Consider the following 13789-nt stretch of genomic DNA (forward strand, 5'->3'; position numbering starts at 1 on the left):
GTTCGGTTTGTTTTTCATTTGCACTTGGCCCCCCCCTCCCCAAACCTCCTCCCCCCCCCGTGCCCCCCCGTACCCACCCTGTGCTCCCCCAACCCCCTGCCCCCCATTTCTTCCCTCGGTGTCACCCCCTCTGTGAATTGCTGCTCACTCCCGGGGGCTGGGTGGGGGTCAGGCCCTGTGCCCCCCAGCGCTGCTGCTGGACCGGGGAGGAGGAGGAGGAGGATGAAGGCTCCGTCCTCGGCCCCAGGGCGGGGATGGGGGACACGGCTCCGTGCCTCAGTTTCCCCAGCTGGCAGGATGTGGGGGAGCCCATCCGCACCCCGGGAGGGTTTGGGGGGGCGCCTGGGGGTGCATGGAGGCTGGGCAGGCACAGGGCCTTGGGGTGCATGATGTTTGGGGGTGCTCGGCCCACGGGGCTGCGTGACTCGGGGTGCACAAGACTTTGGGGTGCACAAGACTTTGGGGTGCTCAACCCAAGGGGTGCATGTCTTGGAGTGCATGGCACATTGGGGTGCTCAACTCAAGGGGTGCACAAGGTTTTGGGGTGCACACAGCTTTGAGGGTGCTCAGTGCCTCAGGGTACACGGCACATTGGGGTGCTCAGCCCAAGGGGTGCATGCCTTGGGGTGCACGACGCTTTGGGGCGCACAATGTTTTGGGGTGCTCAGTGTTGTGGGGTGCACGGCGCATTGTGACGTGGGGTGCAAACCCCTTGGGGGAACCCCAGCCTTGGGGTGCACGGCATTTCGGGGTGCACCCCATCTTAAAGCACAACTTTTTGGGGCACAATGCACCTTGGGGGGGGTGCACGGCCCCTTTGGGGGGGGTGCATGACCTTTTGGGGTGCACGATGCCTCGGTCTGTGGCGCATTTTGGGGTACACGTGATTTGGGGGGGGAAGAGCCCCCCCACAAAGCTTTGCCTAATTTTGGGGTGCAGCACTGCCCCCCCATGGCTGGCTGCCCCTGAACCCCTTTTTGGATAGGAGGGGGCCCAGCTGCATTTTGGGGTGGGGAGCCCAAAACTGCCCTTTTTTGGTTTGTTTTCCACCCTGTTTTTAAAGGATTTTGGTTTCCAGGAGTGCAGGTGCGGGGGGGGCACAGGGTGTCCTGCACCCCATTTCCCCCCCCCCACGCCCCCTTTTTACCCCCAAACCCAGAGCACAAAACCACCAGCGGTTTGCAAAGCACAAAGCGACACCCCATGCAGCGCCAAGACCCCCCCCCAAAATTAACTGGGGTCCTGGGGCTGTGTCCCCCCCCCCCCGGGTGGGTCCCCAGCAAGGGAAATGTTGGTCTATGCAAAAGTGCTTTGGGCAGCCCCCCCAATTAGCCCCCCCCTCAATTAGGGCCCCCCCCCCCCAATTAGGGCAGCCCCCCCAGCTCCACGAGCAGCCCCCCCAAGTGATCGAGCGGCGTGTGCTTCGTCCCCCCCCCGCCCCGTTCGGTGTCGTGGTCCCGCCCCCCCGTGGCGCTGTCCGTACAGTCGTGCCGTGCTGTAGTTTTTAGATGTTTGTAAATTAATTAAACTTGAAAAAATAACCCCAAACCTGTGAGATGAAGGAAAAAACAACGAAACAATCATAATCCCGCCCCCCCCCGCAGGATGGGCCGGTCCTGGTTCCGAGCCCCCCGCGGGGCGTGTTTATTTCTGGGCTGAATCCATTGAAGAATCAAATGGGGGGGGTCACCCCCCAGATCCCGCCAAAATGGGAGGGGGGGGCAGGGTGTACAATGCAGGGGGGGAGGGGTCACCCCAGTATTTTTAACCCCCCCGTAAATTTGGGTCAGGGGGTGGCTGAGTGTCACGGAGAGGGGGGATCACCCCAATATCATCGTCCCCCCATCAAGGGTGTAACTGGGGGGGAATTTTGGGGTCAGGGTGGGACCCAGGGGGTGTCTGGGTGTGGTGTGTGGGGGGTCACCCTAATATTTTTACCACCCCCCTAGAGGGGTCAGGAGGAGGTTGGGTAGGGTTGGGTGGGGTCCCGGGATGCAATGTGGGCGGGGGTCACCCCAATATTTTTCCCCCCCAGATGGGTCAGGGGGAGGTCGGGTGGGGTCCAGGGGTGCAATGTGGGGGGGGTCACCCCAATATTTTTACCCCCCCAGATGGGTCAGGGGGAGGTCGGGTGGGGTCCAGGGGTGCAATGCGAGGGGGGTCACCCCAATATTTTTACCCCCCCAGAGGGGTCCGGGGGAGGTCGGGTGGGGTTGGGCGGGTGTCTGGGTGCAGTGCAGGGTTGGGGGGGGGGTCACCCCAACACACCCCCCCCAATTCGCGCTCCACCGCGGCGCTCCCGCCGTCACTGCTCCCCGCGCGCGGCCGCATCCTGCTCGTGCTTGGACCCCCCCATGCAGGGCGGGCGGGGGGGCACGCGGGGGTCGCTGTCCCACTGCTGGGGAGTCCTGGCGACGATGGCGAGCGCGTGCAGGGGTCCGGCCAGCTCGGCGCTCAGCGCGGCGTGGACCAGGCGGTGCCGCTGCAGCGGGGACAGCCCGGCGAAGCGCCCGCTCACCACCACCACCGAGAAGTGGCTCTCGGCGCCGGGGGGGCCGCCGTGCCGGGGCGAGTCGTCCAGGACCTGCAGGTGCGTGGGCTGCAGCGCGGCGGTCAGCTTGGCGCGGATGGCGCGGGCCAGCGGCCCCTCGGCCATGGTGGCCAGCGCGCGGCGGGCGGCGCGCAGCGCGGGAGCGCGCATGCGGGGGCTGCGGGACACCGAAACGGGCTCTGGGGTGCACGTGGGGCGGGACCCATTTATGGGGGTGGAAGGACCGGGCATTGGATGGGGGTGAAGGTGGGAGGGGGCTCTGCAGGATCAGGGCACCAAACACCCACCCCGTGTGCAATGCAGGGGGGCACCCCAAAACCAACCCCCCGTGTGCAATGCAGGGGGCACCCCAAAACACCCCCCCATGTGCAATGCAGGGGTGCGCCCCAAAACACCCCCCCATGTGCAATGCAGGGGTGCGCCCCAAAACACCCTCCCCGCCATGTGCAACGCACAATTGTTCCCCCCTGTGCAATGCAGAAGTGCGCCCCAAAACAACCCCCCCCCCCGTGTGCAATGCCGGGGGCACCCCAAAGCAACCCCCCCGTGTGCAATGCAGGGGTGCGCCCCAAAACACCCCCCCCCCCGTGTGCAATGCAGGGGTGCGCCCCAAACCAGCCCCCCCCCATGTGCAATGCACAACTGTTCCCCCCCGTGCAATGCAGGGGTGCACCCCAAAACACCCCCCCCTGTGTGCAATGCAGGGGTGCACCCCAAACCAGCCCCCCCCGTGTGCAATGCAGGGTGCGCCCCAAACCAGCCGTCCCCAAACCCCCCCCGGCCCTCACCCTCTGCCGCTCCGGTTCCGCTCCGGTTCCGCTCCGCCGCTGAGCACGCTGGGAAGTGGAGTCCTCCCGCCCCCCTCCGCTCCCTCACGTGACCGCGGCGGAACTGCAACTCCCACAATGCCGCGCGGCCCCATTCGCGCCCCGCCGATCCGCCTCGCTCTGATTGGCTGCGACCCTTCGGCGCTCCGGGGCGGGGAAGCCGATGACGACACCACGCCCCGCCCACATATCCTAATATGGCGCGGCGGGTTGATCCGGACAGCGCGGGGCGGGGTGTTGGCTGCACGTGACGCGCGGCGGACCTGGGTGGGAACCGCGTGTCCGTGCGGGAACACGCGTGGGACCCGCCAGTGTGCACGGGTCGCTGCACAGCCCAGCCCGGAGCACAACCCTGGTGCACATGCCCCCCCGTGCACACTCGTGTCCCTGCGCACACCCCATTGCACACTCGTGTCCCTGTGCACACCCCCCGTTGCACACCCGTGTCCCTGCACACGCCACGCCCCCTCTATTGCACACATGGACCCATTTGCACACGCAGGCATTGCACCCCCAGGTCCCCGCACCCTCTACCCCCGCTTGCACGGGGGGGCGGGCACCAACACCCCCGCGTCCCCCCCGCCTCGCACAGGCTCCGCTCGCCCCCCCCCGCCCCCCGTGGAGCGGCCGGTTCCTCGCCAGGGGCCGGGCTCTCGCTGCCGCCGGCCCCGAGGGGTCGGGCCGGTTCCCCGGGGGGTGGCCAGGACTGGGCAGCACCAGCCGCGCCGGCGGGCACTGGGACAGCCCTCCCCCCGGCGCCAGCCCGCCCCCCCGGTCCTCCCGCAGCTCCGGGCAGCCCCGCGGGGAGGGGAATTGACTTTCCTCCTCCTCCCGCTCCGCCGTCAGTCCTTCCCGCCCCCGGCCCCTCCCGCGGCTCCGCCGGCCCGGGGGGTCCTTCCCCGCCCGGGGTCCCCTCGCCAGCCCGGGCTCCTTTCCCTCAGCCCGGGCGCTCCCTGCTCCGGGGCTCCTTGCCCCCGTCCCCGCATCCCCGGATCTTCTTCTCCATCCCCGAATCCCCTTCTCCATCCCCAGATCCCCCTTCTCCCTCCCCAGATCCCCCTTCTCCATCCCGGGATCATTTTCTCCATCCCCAGATCCCCCTTCTCCATCCCGGGATCATCTTCTCCATCCCCAGATCCCCCTTCTCCATCCCGGGATCATTTTCTCCATCCCCAGATCCCCCTTCTCCATCCCGGGATCATTTTCTCCATCCCCAGATCCCCCTTCTCCATCCCCAGATCCCCCTTCTCCATCCCCAGATCCCCCTTCTCCATCCCGGGATCATTTTCTCCATCCCCAGATCCCCCTTCTCCATCCCGGGATCATCTTCTCCATCCCCAGATCCCCCTTCTCCATCCGTGGACTCCGCTCTCTACCCTGGGGCTTCTTTCCCATCTCTCCATCCCAGAACTCTCATCACCATCCCAGAACCCCCATCTCCATCCCAGGTTCTCCATCTCCATCCCGGGTTCCCCCTCTCCATCCCGGGTTCCCCCTCTCCATCCCAGACCCCCCTCCATCCCCGGCTCCCCCTTTCCCTCCGCATCCCCTTGCCCCCCATCCCTTCCCCTAAGACAGCCCCTTCCCCGGGGCTCCCTCCGTTCCCCCGCATGGCTCTGGCGGCGGGGCCGTGGCCGGAGCCGCCGCCTCCTCCTCCTCCTCCCGCCGCGGTGGCGGAGGCGGCGGGGAAGGCTGCGGGGGACTGCCTGGTGTGCGGGGACAAGGCGAGCGGCAAACACTACGGGCAGTTCACCTGCGAGGGCTGCAAGAGCTTCTTCAAGCGCTCCGTGCGGCGCAACCTGTCGTACAGCTGCCGGGGGGGCCGCGACTGCCCCGTGGACCAGCCCCACCGCAACCAGTGCCAGTACTGCCGGCTGCGCAAGTGCCTGCGCGTGGGGATGCGCAGGGAAGGTGGGACACGGGCACGGCGGGACACGGGCACGGCGGGACACGGGGACCACGGGACATGGGGACGGCGGGACGTGGGGGACAGTGGGGATAGCAGGGACATGGGGGACATGGGGACGGGGGGGACATAGGGACAGCGGGACATGGGGACGGCGGGACATGGGGACGGCGGGACATGGGGACAGCGGGAGATGGGGACAGTGGGGACATGGGGACAGCGGGGACATGGGGGACAGCGGGACATGGGGGACAGCAGGGACATGGGGGACAATGGGACATAGGGACGGCGGGGACATGGGGGACAGCGGGACATGGGGATAGCGGGACATGGGGGGCAGCGGGACATGGGGACAGCGGGGACATGGGGGACAGTGGGGACATGGGGAACATGGGGGGGCAGCAGGGACATGGGGGGACAACGGGACATGGGGACAGTGGGGACATGGGGGATATGGGGGATATGGAGGACAGCAGGACGTGGGGGACAGTGGGGACAGCAGGGACATGGGGGGACAGAGGGGACATGGGGGGACGAGGGGGGACAGAGGGAGAGGGGATTGGGGAAAAGGGAGAGCGGGGAGAGGGTGGAAAAGAGGGAGAGAAGATGGAGAGGGAGACGGGGCAGGAGGAAGGAGGATGGAAAATGGGAAGCTGGGAAGAGGATGGAAAAGGAGAGAGGGGGGAAGAGAGAGGATGGGAGAGGCTGCTAAAGGTGTGAGGGTGGAAACGGGGATGGAAAAGGAGACGGTGGGAAAGAAGGAGAAGGGTGAGGCTGCAAAACGGAGAGAGGCTGGAAAAGGAGGGAGGATGCAAAAATAGGAGACGAGATGGAAAAGGAGCAGAAAAGTTGGAAAAGAACAGAAAAGAGGGAGAGGGGTGGAAAAGAGGAGAAATGCTGAAAACGAAGGGGGCTCAGGGTGACGTGAGGGGGCTCAGGGTGACGTGAGGGGGCTCAGGGTGATGTGAGGGGGCTCAGGGTGATGTGAAGGGGGCTCAGGGTGACACGAGGGGGCTCAGGGTGATGTGAGGGGGCTCAGGGTGATGTGAGGGGGCTCAGGGTGATGTGAAGGGGGCTCAGGGTGACACGAGGGGGCTCAGGGTGATGTGAGGGGGCTCGGGGTGATGTGAAGGGAGCTCAGGGTGATGCGAAGTGGGTTGTGGTGCTGTGGGGACCCCCGGGGACCCCCCGGTTCCCGCGGCCCCGGTTCCGACCGCTGGCTGGCACTCCGGACTGCCATGGTGCATTAGGCTCAGCCTGGCTCACAGCCCGGCCCAGAGCCCGGCCCAGGCCTGGCCCCGCCGGGGGGACAGCGGAGCCCCCACCCCCACGGGCACAAAACATTAAACACAGCTTGTTCTTTATTTTATTTTATTTTATTTTATTTTATTTTATTTTATTTTATTTTATTTTATTTTATTTTATTAAGCCCAAGGTGCCAGTAAAACCCAAGAGGTGGGGCCCAGAGGGGACCTCGTGTCCCCCCCCAGCACCTCCTGGGGGACTCTCATTGACAGCCGCCCCTTGCAGGAAGGGGGGGTCACCAAGTGCTTGCTTGGCCCCCCCGAGTCCACCGTGTTCTATTCTATGGGCGTCCCGGATGAAGAACTCGGGATGGGGGGGGAACGGGGTTTGGGGACCAGCGGGGGGGTTTGCCCTGGTTTGGGTGGCACGTCCCCCTCTAATAGGGATGGGGCACTCATGTGATCTGGGGGACCTTCCAGCACCCACCCTGGGTTATGTAATCCTGGGGGCCTTTTAGCACCCACCCTGCACCCCACCCTGATGTATCTAATCCTGGGGGGACCCTCCAGCACCCACCCTGCACCCAACTTGATGTATCTAATCCTGGGGAGACCCTCCAGCCCCCACCCTGCACCCCACCCTGGTGTATTTAATCCTGGGGGGACCTTTTAGCACCCACCCTGCACCCCAACCTGATGTATCTAATCCTGGGGGGACCTTTTAGCACCCACCCTGCACCCCAACTTGATGTATCTAATCCTGGGGGGACCCTCCAGCACCCACCCTGCACCCCAACCTGATGTATCTAATCCCGGGGGGACCTTTTAGCACCCACCCTGATGTATCTAATCCCGGGGGGACCTTTTAGCACCCACCCTGCGCCCCCCCGGCGTGTCTGACCGCGGGGTGCGGGGGGTGGCACACGCGCCGGGCGGGGGGCGGGTGCTGACGTGCCGCTCCCCCGCAGCCGTGCAGCGCGGCCGCATGGCCGCCCCCCCGAGCGGCCAGCACCCCCTGCTGCCGGGCGACCCGTACGGCGGCCAGGGCTACCTGAGCGGCTTCATCGCCCTGCTGCTCCGCGCCGAGCCCTACCCGCCGGCGCGCTACGGCGCGCTGCAGCCCGGCGGCGTGCTGGGCGTCGAGGGCGTCTGCGAGCTGGCCGCCCGGCTCCTGTTCAGCGCCGTCGAGTGGGCCAAGGGCGTCCCGTTCTTCCCGGAGCTGCCGCTGGCCGACCAGGCGGCGCTGCTGCGGGGCGGCTGGAGCGAGCTGTTCGCGCTGAACGCGGCGCAGGCGGCGCTGCCGCTGCCCGCCGGGGCGCTGCTGGCGGCCGCGGGGCTGCCCGCGGGGGCCGCCGTGGAGCAGGCGCGGCGCTTCCACGAGCAGCTGGAGCAGCTGCGGGCGCTGCGCGTCGACGCCGCCGAGTTCGCCTGCCTCAAGGCCCTGGCGCTCTTCTCGCCCGGTGAGGGGCGGGGGGGCTGGGTGGGGTTGGGGTGGGGTGGGGTGGGGTGGGTGTTGATGGGTGTGCAGGGCGTGAATGGGCTTAATGGGACGGGTGGGGTTGAATGGGGTGGGGTTGAATGGGGTGTGGCTAAATGGGGTGTGGTTGAATGGGGTGTGGCTGAATGGGGTGGGGTTAAATGGGGTGTGGTTAAATGGGGTGGGGCTAAATGGGGTGTGGTTGAATGGGGTGTGGTTGAATTGGGTGGGGTTAAATGGAGTGAGGCTAAATGGGGTGGGGTTAAATGGGGTGGGGCTAAATGGGGTGTGGCTAAATGGGGTGGGGTTAAATGGGGTGGGGCTAAATGGGGTGTGGTTGAATGGGGTGTGGTTGAATGGGGTGTGGCTAAATGGGATGGGGTTAAATGGAGTGAGGCTAAATGGGGTGGGGTTAAATGGGGTGGGGCTAAATGGGGTGGGGCTAAATGGGGTGTGGCTAAATGGGGTGGGGTTAAATGGGGTGTGGCTACATAGGGTGAGGTTAAATGGGGTGGGACTAAATGGGGTGGGGCAAAACGAAGTGGGGCTTCATGGGGTGGGTGTTGATGGGTGTGCAGGGAGTAAATGGGCTGGGGGTGACTGGGTGGGGCTTAATTGGAAGGGACTTAATGGGGTGGGGTCAGGGTGCACTTTAACGGGTGGGGCTCAGGGTCAAGTTCATTGGACTGGGTGGGGCTCAATGAGGTGTGACTGGGGCGGAGCTTAATTGGGTGGAGGTTAATAGGATGCGGCTCAGGGTGGAGCTTAATGGGGTGGGGCAGGGGTTGAGCTTAATTGGTTGGAGCTAATGGGGTGGGGCTGGGGTGGAGCTTAATGGGGTGGGGTTGGGGTGGAACTTAATTAGGTGGAGCTTAATGGGGTGGGGCTGGGTGGAGCTTAATAGGGTGGGGCTTCATTGGGTGGAGCTTAATGGGGTGGGGCTGGGGTGGGGCTTAATTGGGAGGGACTTAATGGGGTGGGATCAGGGTGCACTTTAACGGGTGGGGCTCAGGGTCAAGTTCATTGGACTGGGTGGGGCTCAGTTGGGTGGGGCTCAATGTGCTGTGTCTGGGTGGGGCCCGGGGCGCCGGAGCCGCTGGCTCAGGGCCGTGTCCCGTGTCCCGCAGACGCGGCGGGGCTGCAGGAGCCGGCGCGCGTGGCGGGGCTGCAGGAGCGGGCGCAGTGCGCGCTGGAGGAGCACGAGCGGCGGCAGCACCCGGCGCAGCCCGCGCGCTTCGGCCGCCTCCTGCTGCGCCTGCCCGGCCTGCGCGGCCTCTCGGCGCCCGGCATCCAGCAGCTCTTCTTCAGCCGCCTGGTGGGCAAGACCCCCATGGAGACCCTGGTCCGCGACATGCTGCTGGCCGGGGCCACCCTCGGCTGGCCCTACGGCCCCACGCACTGACCCCCGCGGCGCCCAGGAAGGGACCCCAAGGATGAGGCCTTAAGGATGGGACCCCAAGGATGGGACCACAAGGGTGGGACCTCATGGTTGGAGACCCCAAGGAGGGGAACCCAAAGGTGGGACCCCAAGGTTGGGGACCCAAAGATGAGGATCCCAAAGACGGGACCTCATGGTTGGAGACCCCAAGGAGGGGACCCAAAGATGGGGATCCCAAGGATGGGACCTCATGGTTGGAGACCCCAAGGAGGGGACCCCAAAGATGGGACCCCAAGGAGGGGACCCATAGATGGGGATCCCAAGGATGGGACCTCATGGTTGGAGACCCCAAGGAGGGGAACCCAAAGGTGGGACTCCAAGGTTGGGGACCCAAAGATGGGGATCCCAAAGACGGGACCTCATGATTGGAGACCCCAAGGAGGGGACCCCAAAGATGGGACCCTAAGGAGGGGACCCATAGATGGGGATCCCAAAGATGGGACCTCATGGTTGGAGACCCCAAGGAGGGGACCCATAGATGGGGATCCCAAGGATGGGACCTCATGGTTGGAGACCCCAAGGAGGGGACTCCAAAGATGGGAGCCCAAGGATGGGGATCCTACGAACGGGACCCCAAGGATGGGAGCCGGAGCCAGGGCTGCTGCCGGGGATTCCCCCATTTATGGCAGAAAAGCAGGTTTTTGGGGTGCCCCCACAAGCTGTTCATGGAGACGAACCAAAGCCCGTGTGGTGTCCCTGCTCGGGGGCACCGGATCGGCTGCTATCGCCCATTTCCTTACTGGTCCCTGTGCGCCCCCCTCACGGCTCACGGGGCTACTTTGTTAATTTTAATTTATCTCATTAAAAATATAGAATTCTACAAATTCAACGATTTTTTGGTTTCCCTCCTTTTTTTTTGGGGTGGAATTAGAAGGAAAAGTGACGGTGGGTGGTGTCAGTAATGGGCCCGGGCTGATCCCAGTATGTACCCGGTCTGATCCCAGTAATGGCCCCGGTCTGATCCCAGTACGTACCCGGTCTGATCCCAGTAATGGCCCCGGTCTGATCCCAGTATGTACCCGGTCTGATCCCAGTAATGGCCCCGGTCTGATCCCAGTATGAACCACGGTCTGATCCCAGTACGTACCCGGTCTGATCCCAGTATGAACCACGGTCTGATCCCAGTACGTACCCGGTCTGATCCCAGTATGGCCGCAGCACGGTCCCAGTCTGATCCCAGTGTGCCCCAAATCAACAGGAAAATGCCACTGGTGACAATCAGGTGCCGCTGCCCCCGAACTGCGGTGAATCAGCCCCCGACCTCCCGCCCCCGCAGCCTAATTAAGTTCCTAATGAGCTCAATTCCCTGTTGAGTCAACACCACAGTCCAGCACCCCGGCACCCATCCTGCTCCGTGCCTCAGTTTCCCCAACAGGGAGGGGCTGGAAAGTGGAAAGTTAGGGATCCCCAGCACCCATGTCCCCTCCCTCATTAACCGTCCCCTCCCTCGTTAACCAGGCGCCTCGTTATGCTCAGTGTCCCTGGGGATGTGACAAGGGGACGTCCCCGCGGCTGCTCCCCCTGGCGGGGCGGGCGGCCCTTCCCGTAAGTGCTCGTTCATTTATTAATGAACATTAATTGCGGGATTACAGGACGTGGAAATCAGCCGAGGGGACGGCGATGACGGTTTGTGGCGCCGGGATGAAGGATCGTCGGGTGCTGAGTGCAAAGGGACGGGGGAGCGCAGGCTGGTGACACAGGGACGGTGGCACCGAGGGACACGCCGGGTGTCTGTCCCATCATCCCCGGGCCACTGTCCCCAAGGTGGGGAGGCGGGACACTGGGGACACCAATGCTGTGGATGGGATGGGACACGGGGGACACCAATGCTGTGGATGGGACAGGGAGCATCTCTTGTGTGTCCCTTAAGCTCGAGCATCCCTTAAGCTCGAGCATCCTTTAAGCTCAAGCACCCCTGGAGCCTGAGCACCCCTTAAGCTCGAGTGTTGCCTAAGCCTGAGCACCCCTTAAGCCTGAGCATGGACACCCGTGCGGCCGCCGCCCCCCTCATCCCGTGGCCAGCGAAAGGTCAACCTCTGACTAGTTCGTTATCATTAGCGAAGGCCAATTTAATCACGGCCGATGACAAATAAATCACGGCGGACAGAGGGGGGCGCCCCCCCCCCGCCTGCGAGGTTGACGAATCTGCCGCTCGGTCGCCCCCCCCGAAACGCGGAGGTTTTGGCCGCTTTCGCCCAAATCCGAAAGGACGTGGTAAATCAGCATCCATCAGGCTGTCAGCTGAAGGTCAAGGTCACGGTGGGAAAGGCCAAGGGCCGGGGGGGGGGCGGGGGTGCTGGGCCGAGGGTGCTGGGGAAACCAAATCTAAACCCCCCCTGCCCCGCAAAGCCGGGCTTGCCAAGGCCGGGCCCAGCAGGCTGGACCAGGGCCCAGCTTTTCCCCCTCCCCGCTGTCCTTCGCGCCCTTTTTCTTGCTTGTTGACCATTAACAGTATTCCAGGTGTCCCCGGTGCCGGCGCTGGGGGCGTCCCCGTCCCGCTCCACGCCTCCGCTGCCCTAGAAACGCACTAAATTCCCCACAATCCCCCCAAAAATCTGGCAGAAAGAAATCTGGGGAAACATCGGGATTGTAAAGCTCTGATTAAACCGGCGATAGTGACATCCGTGTTTCCCACGCTGGATTCTCAGCCCTTTCCCCGCGGGGTGTCCGTCTGTCCCGCTGGGCCCGTGCCCGTTCGGATGGCCCGCCACACCATCGCACTTGCACATCCGCCTTTTCCCCCGTTTTGTGCCCCAAAAACGCCCCGGTGCCCCTTATTGAAGCTTAAAGCCCCAACGCCTCTTGAATCCAGGAGGGGTCAATCCATTAGTTCGGTTTAAAAAGAAATTAAAACGTAACCTTTAGCAAAAGGCAGAGGAGCTGATTATAGGAAATCTATAAGGTTTCTATAAAATAAGGACAGGGATACGTCATTTCTCTGGGCTCGGACGGACTCTGAATTCATAAAGAGGAGCTGCCCAGCTCTAAGCCGCGGCTTCGCGGCTTTGCAGAGACCGGCAGAGAGAAAACGGAATAAAATACAGTAAATAAAGTAGAAATAAATGTTTAAAAGCCAAAGCAAACTCGGATTAAGCCAACATACCTTAAACTAAACTTAAACCACGTTAAGCCGCCCGTCAGCGTTTCCATCCCCACCTGTGCCGCTGTTTTTAGCGCCCAGCTGCCCCGCGGCAGCTGCCGGGTCATTTATCCTCCGGACGGGACGGACAGACGGACGGTTTGCGCCGGGGCCGGGGACTCGGCGGCGCCCCCACAGCTCCAGCGCCCCCGCTCCTCCCATCAGGGCTCAGCACCGCGGGTCGTGCTCCTTCCCGCGACCCCCGAGCCGCGGGAACACGGAGACGAGCTCCGCTGCACCCGGATCGGCGCCTTCGCGGGTTTTTCTGCCTCCAGGTGCCGCCGCAACCGGGACCCCCAGGGTCACTTTGCACCCCCAGGGTCTCTTTGCACCCCCAACCCGCTCGTTGTTCCCCGAAGCCCCGACGGGCGGCCCCGCGCGGTTGGGCCGGGACCCGCGTCCCCGTCGCCCCGTGCGCCCCAATTAGAGCTCGCGCTCCGCGATCCTTCGGCTTCTCTCCCGCTCCCCTCCCCACCAGAATCCGCCTTTCGGGGTCAGAAATGCTCCGGCTATTTTTACCGCCCCCGCGGCGCTCGGGGTGCGGACGAGCGGCACCGCTCAGCTGTTCGCCACCCCGGTGCCGGCATTGGCGGCCGAACCCGCGCCGGGACGGCACCGCGGCCGCAGGCTCAGGGGCGCTGGGCGGTAAGTGGGGGCGATGCGGGGGGCAGGAGGGTTTGTTTCTCCTCGCACACCCGACGCCTCTTTAGCCCCATTTTCTGAGCGTCCCCATCCCCACGGGCCGTTTTGGGGACAAACCTGGTGGTTTTGCGGCAGGTTCGCGGACACGACCGCCGCCAAGCTGGGCTGGGCAAACCGCGTTGAACCCAGCAGGTTAAATCGCCAAAACTCAACGGTTTAAACCAAAAGCCCTCCCCGACCTCACCGCGGTGGCGGTTGGGCTGCGGCCGCGCTGTCACCGCGCCGGCCCGGCCCTGTGGGTGACGCGGCTCCCGGTGACAAAATACCTGCTTGGCACCAAAGGCGACCACCGGGACCTGGGGCTCCTCCCTGTCCTGGGCGCGGGGAAAACGTCGTTTTGGGGGCAGGAGGGGGATTTGGTGACCCAACCGCCTCCCAAAGCAGCGGATTTTACTGGGGGGAGTTGGGGGTAGATTTGGCTTTGGGGGCGGTTTGGCCGCGGGATTGACCCTCAGCACACACGGGGCCTGGGGAACGGCCGCGAGCTGCACCGGCGGGTGAGGGG

At 64.4% G+C, this 13789-nt stretch overlaps 2 protein-coding genes across 2 annotated transcripts; one reads left to right on the forward strand and one right to left on the reverse strand.

Annotated features, from left to right (window-relative positions):
- Positions 1–1594: 1594 nt before the first annotated feature.
- On the reverse strand, positions 1595–3404 carry BOLA1 (bolA family member 1). Its single transcript, XM_080361080.1, has 2 exons — positions 3340–3404; positions 1595–2708 (listed from the first exon to the last, which is right to left on the reverse strand). The coding sequence occupies exon 2, from the start codon at positions 2699–2701 to the stop codon at positions 2306–2308; it is 396 nt and encodes a 131-aa protein (XP_080217206.1). The 5' UTR covers positions 2702–2708; positions 3340–3404; the 3' UTR covers positions 1595–2305.
- Positions 3405–4988: 1584 nt separating this feature from the next.
- LOC308050909 (nuclear receptor subfamily 2 group F member 5-like) lies at positions 4989–9407 on the forward strand (the record flags this gene model as incomplete). The annotated part of the gene is made up of 3 exons (XM_080361125.1): positions 4989–5289; positions 7497–7988; positions 9133–9407. The coding sequence occupies 3 exons, from the start codon at positions 4989–4991 to the stop codon at positions 9405–9407; spliced, it is 1068 nt and encodes a 355-aa protein (XP_080217251.1).
- Between the last annotated feature and the right edge of the window lie 4382 nt (positions 9408–13789).

Source organism: Nesoenas mayeri (assembly GCF_963082525.1).
Source record: "Nesoenas mayeri genome assembly, chromosome: 30".
NCBI lineage: Eukaryota > Metazoa > Chordata > Aves > Columbiformes > Columbidae > Nesoenas > Nesoenas mayeri.

What these genes read in the sequence shown, in the direction of transcription:
- BOLA1 (XM_080361080.1), bottom strand. Translation starts at nt 2,701, where the DNA reads ATGCGCGCTCCCGCGCTGCGCGCCGCCCGCCGCGCGCTGGCCACCATG.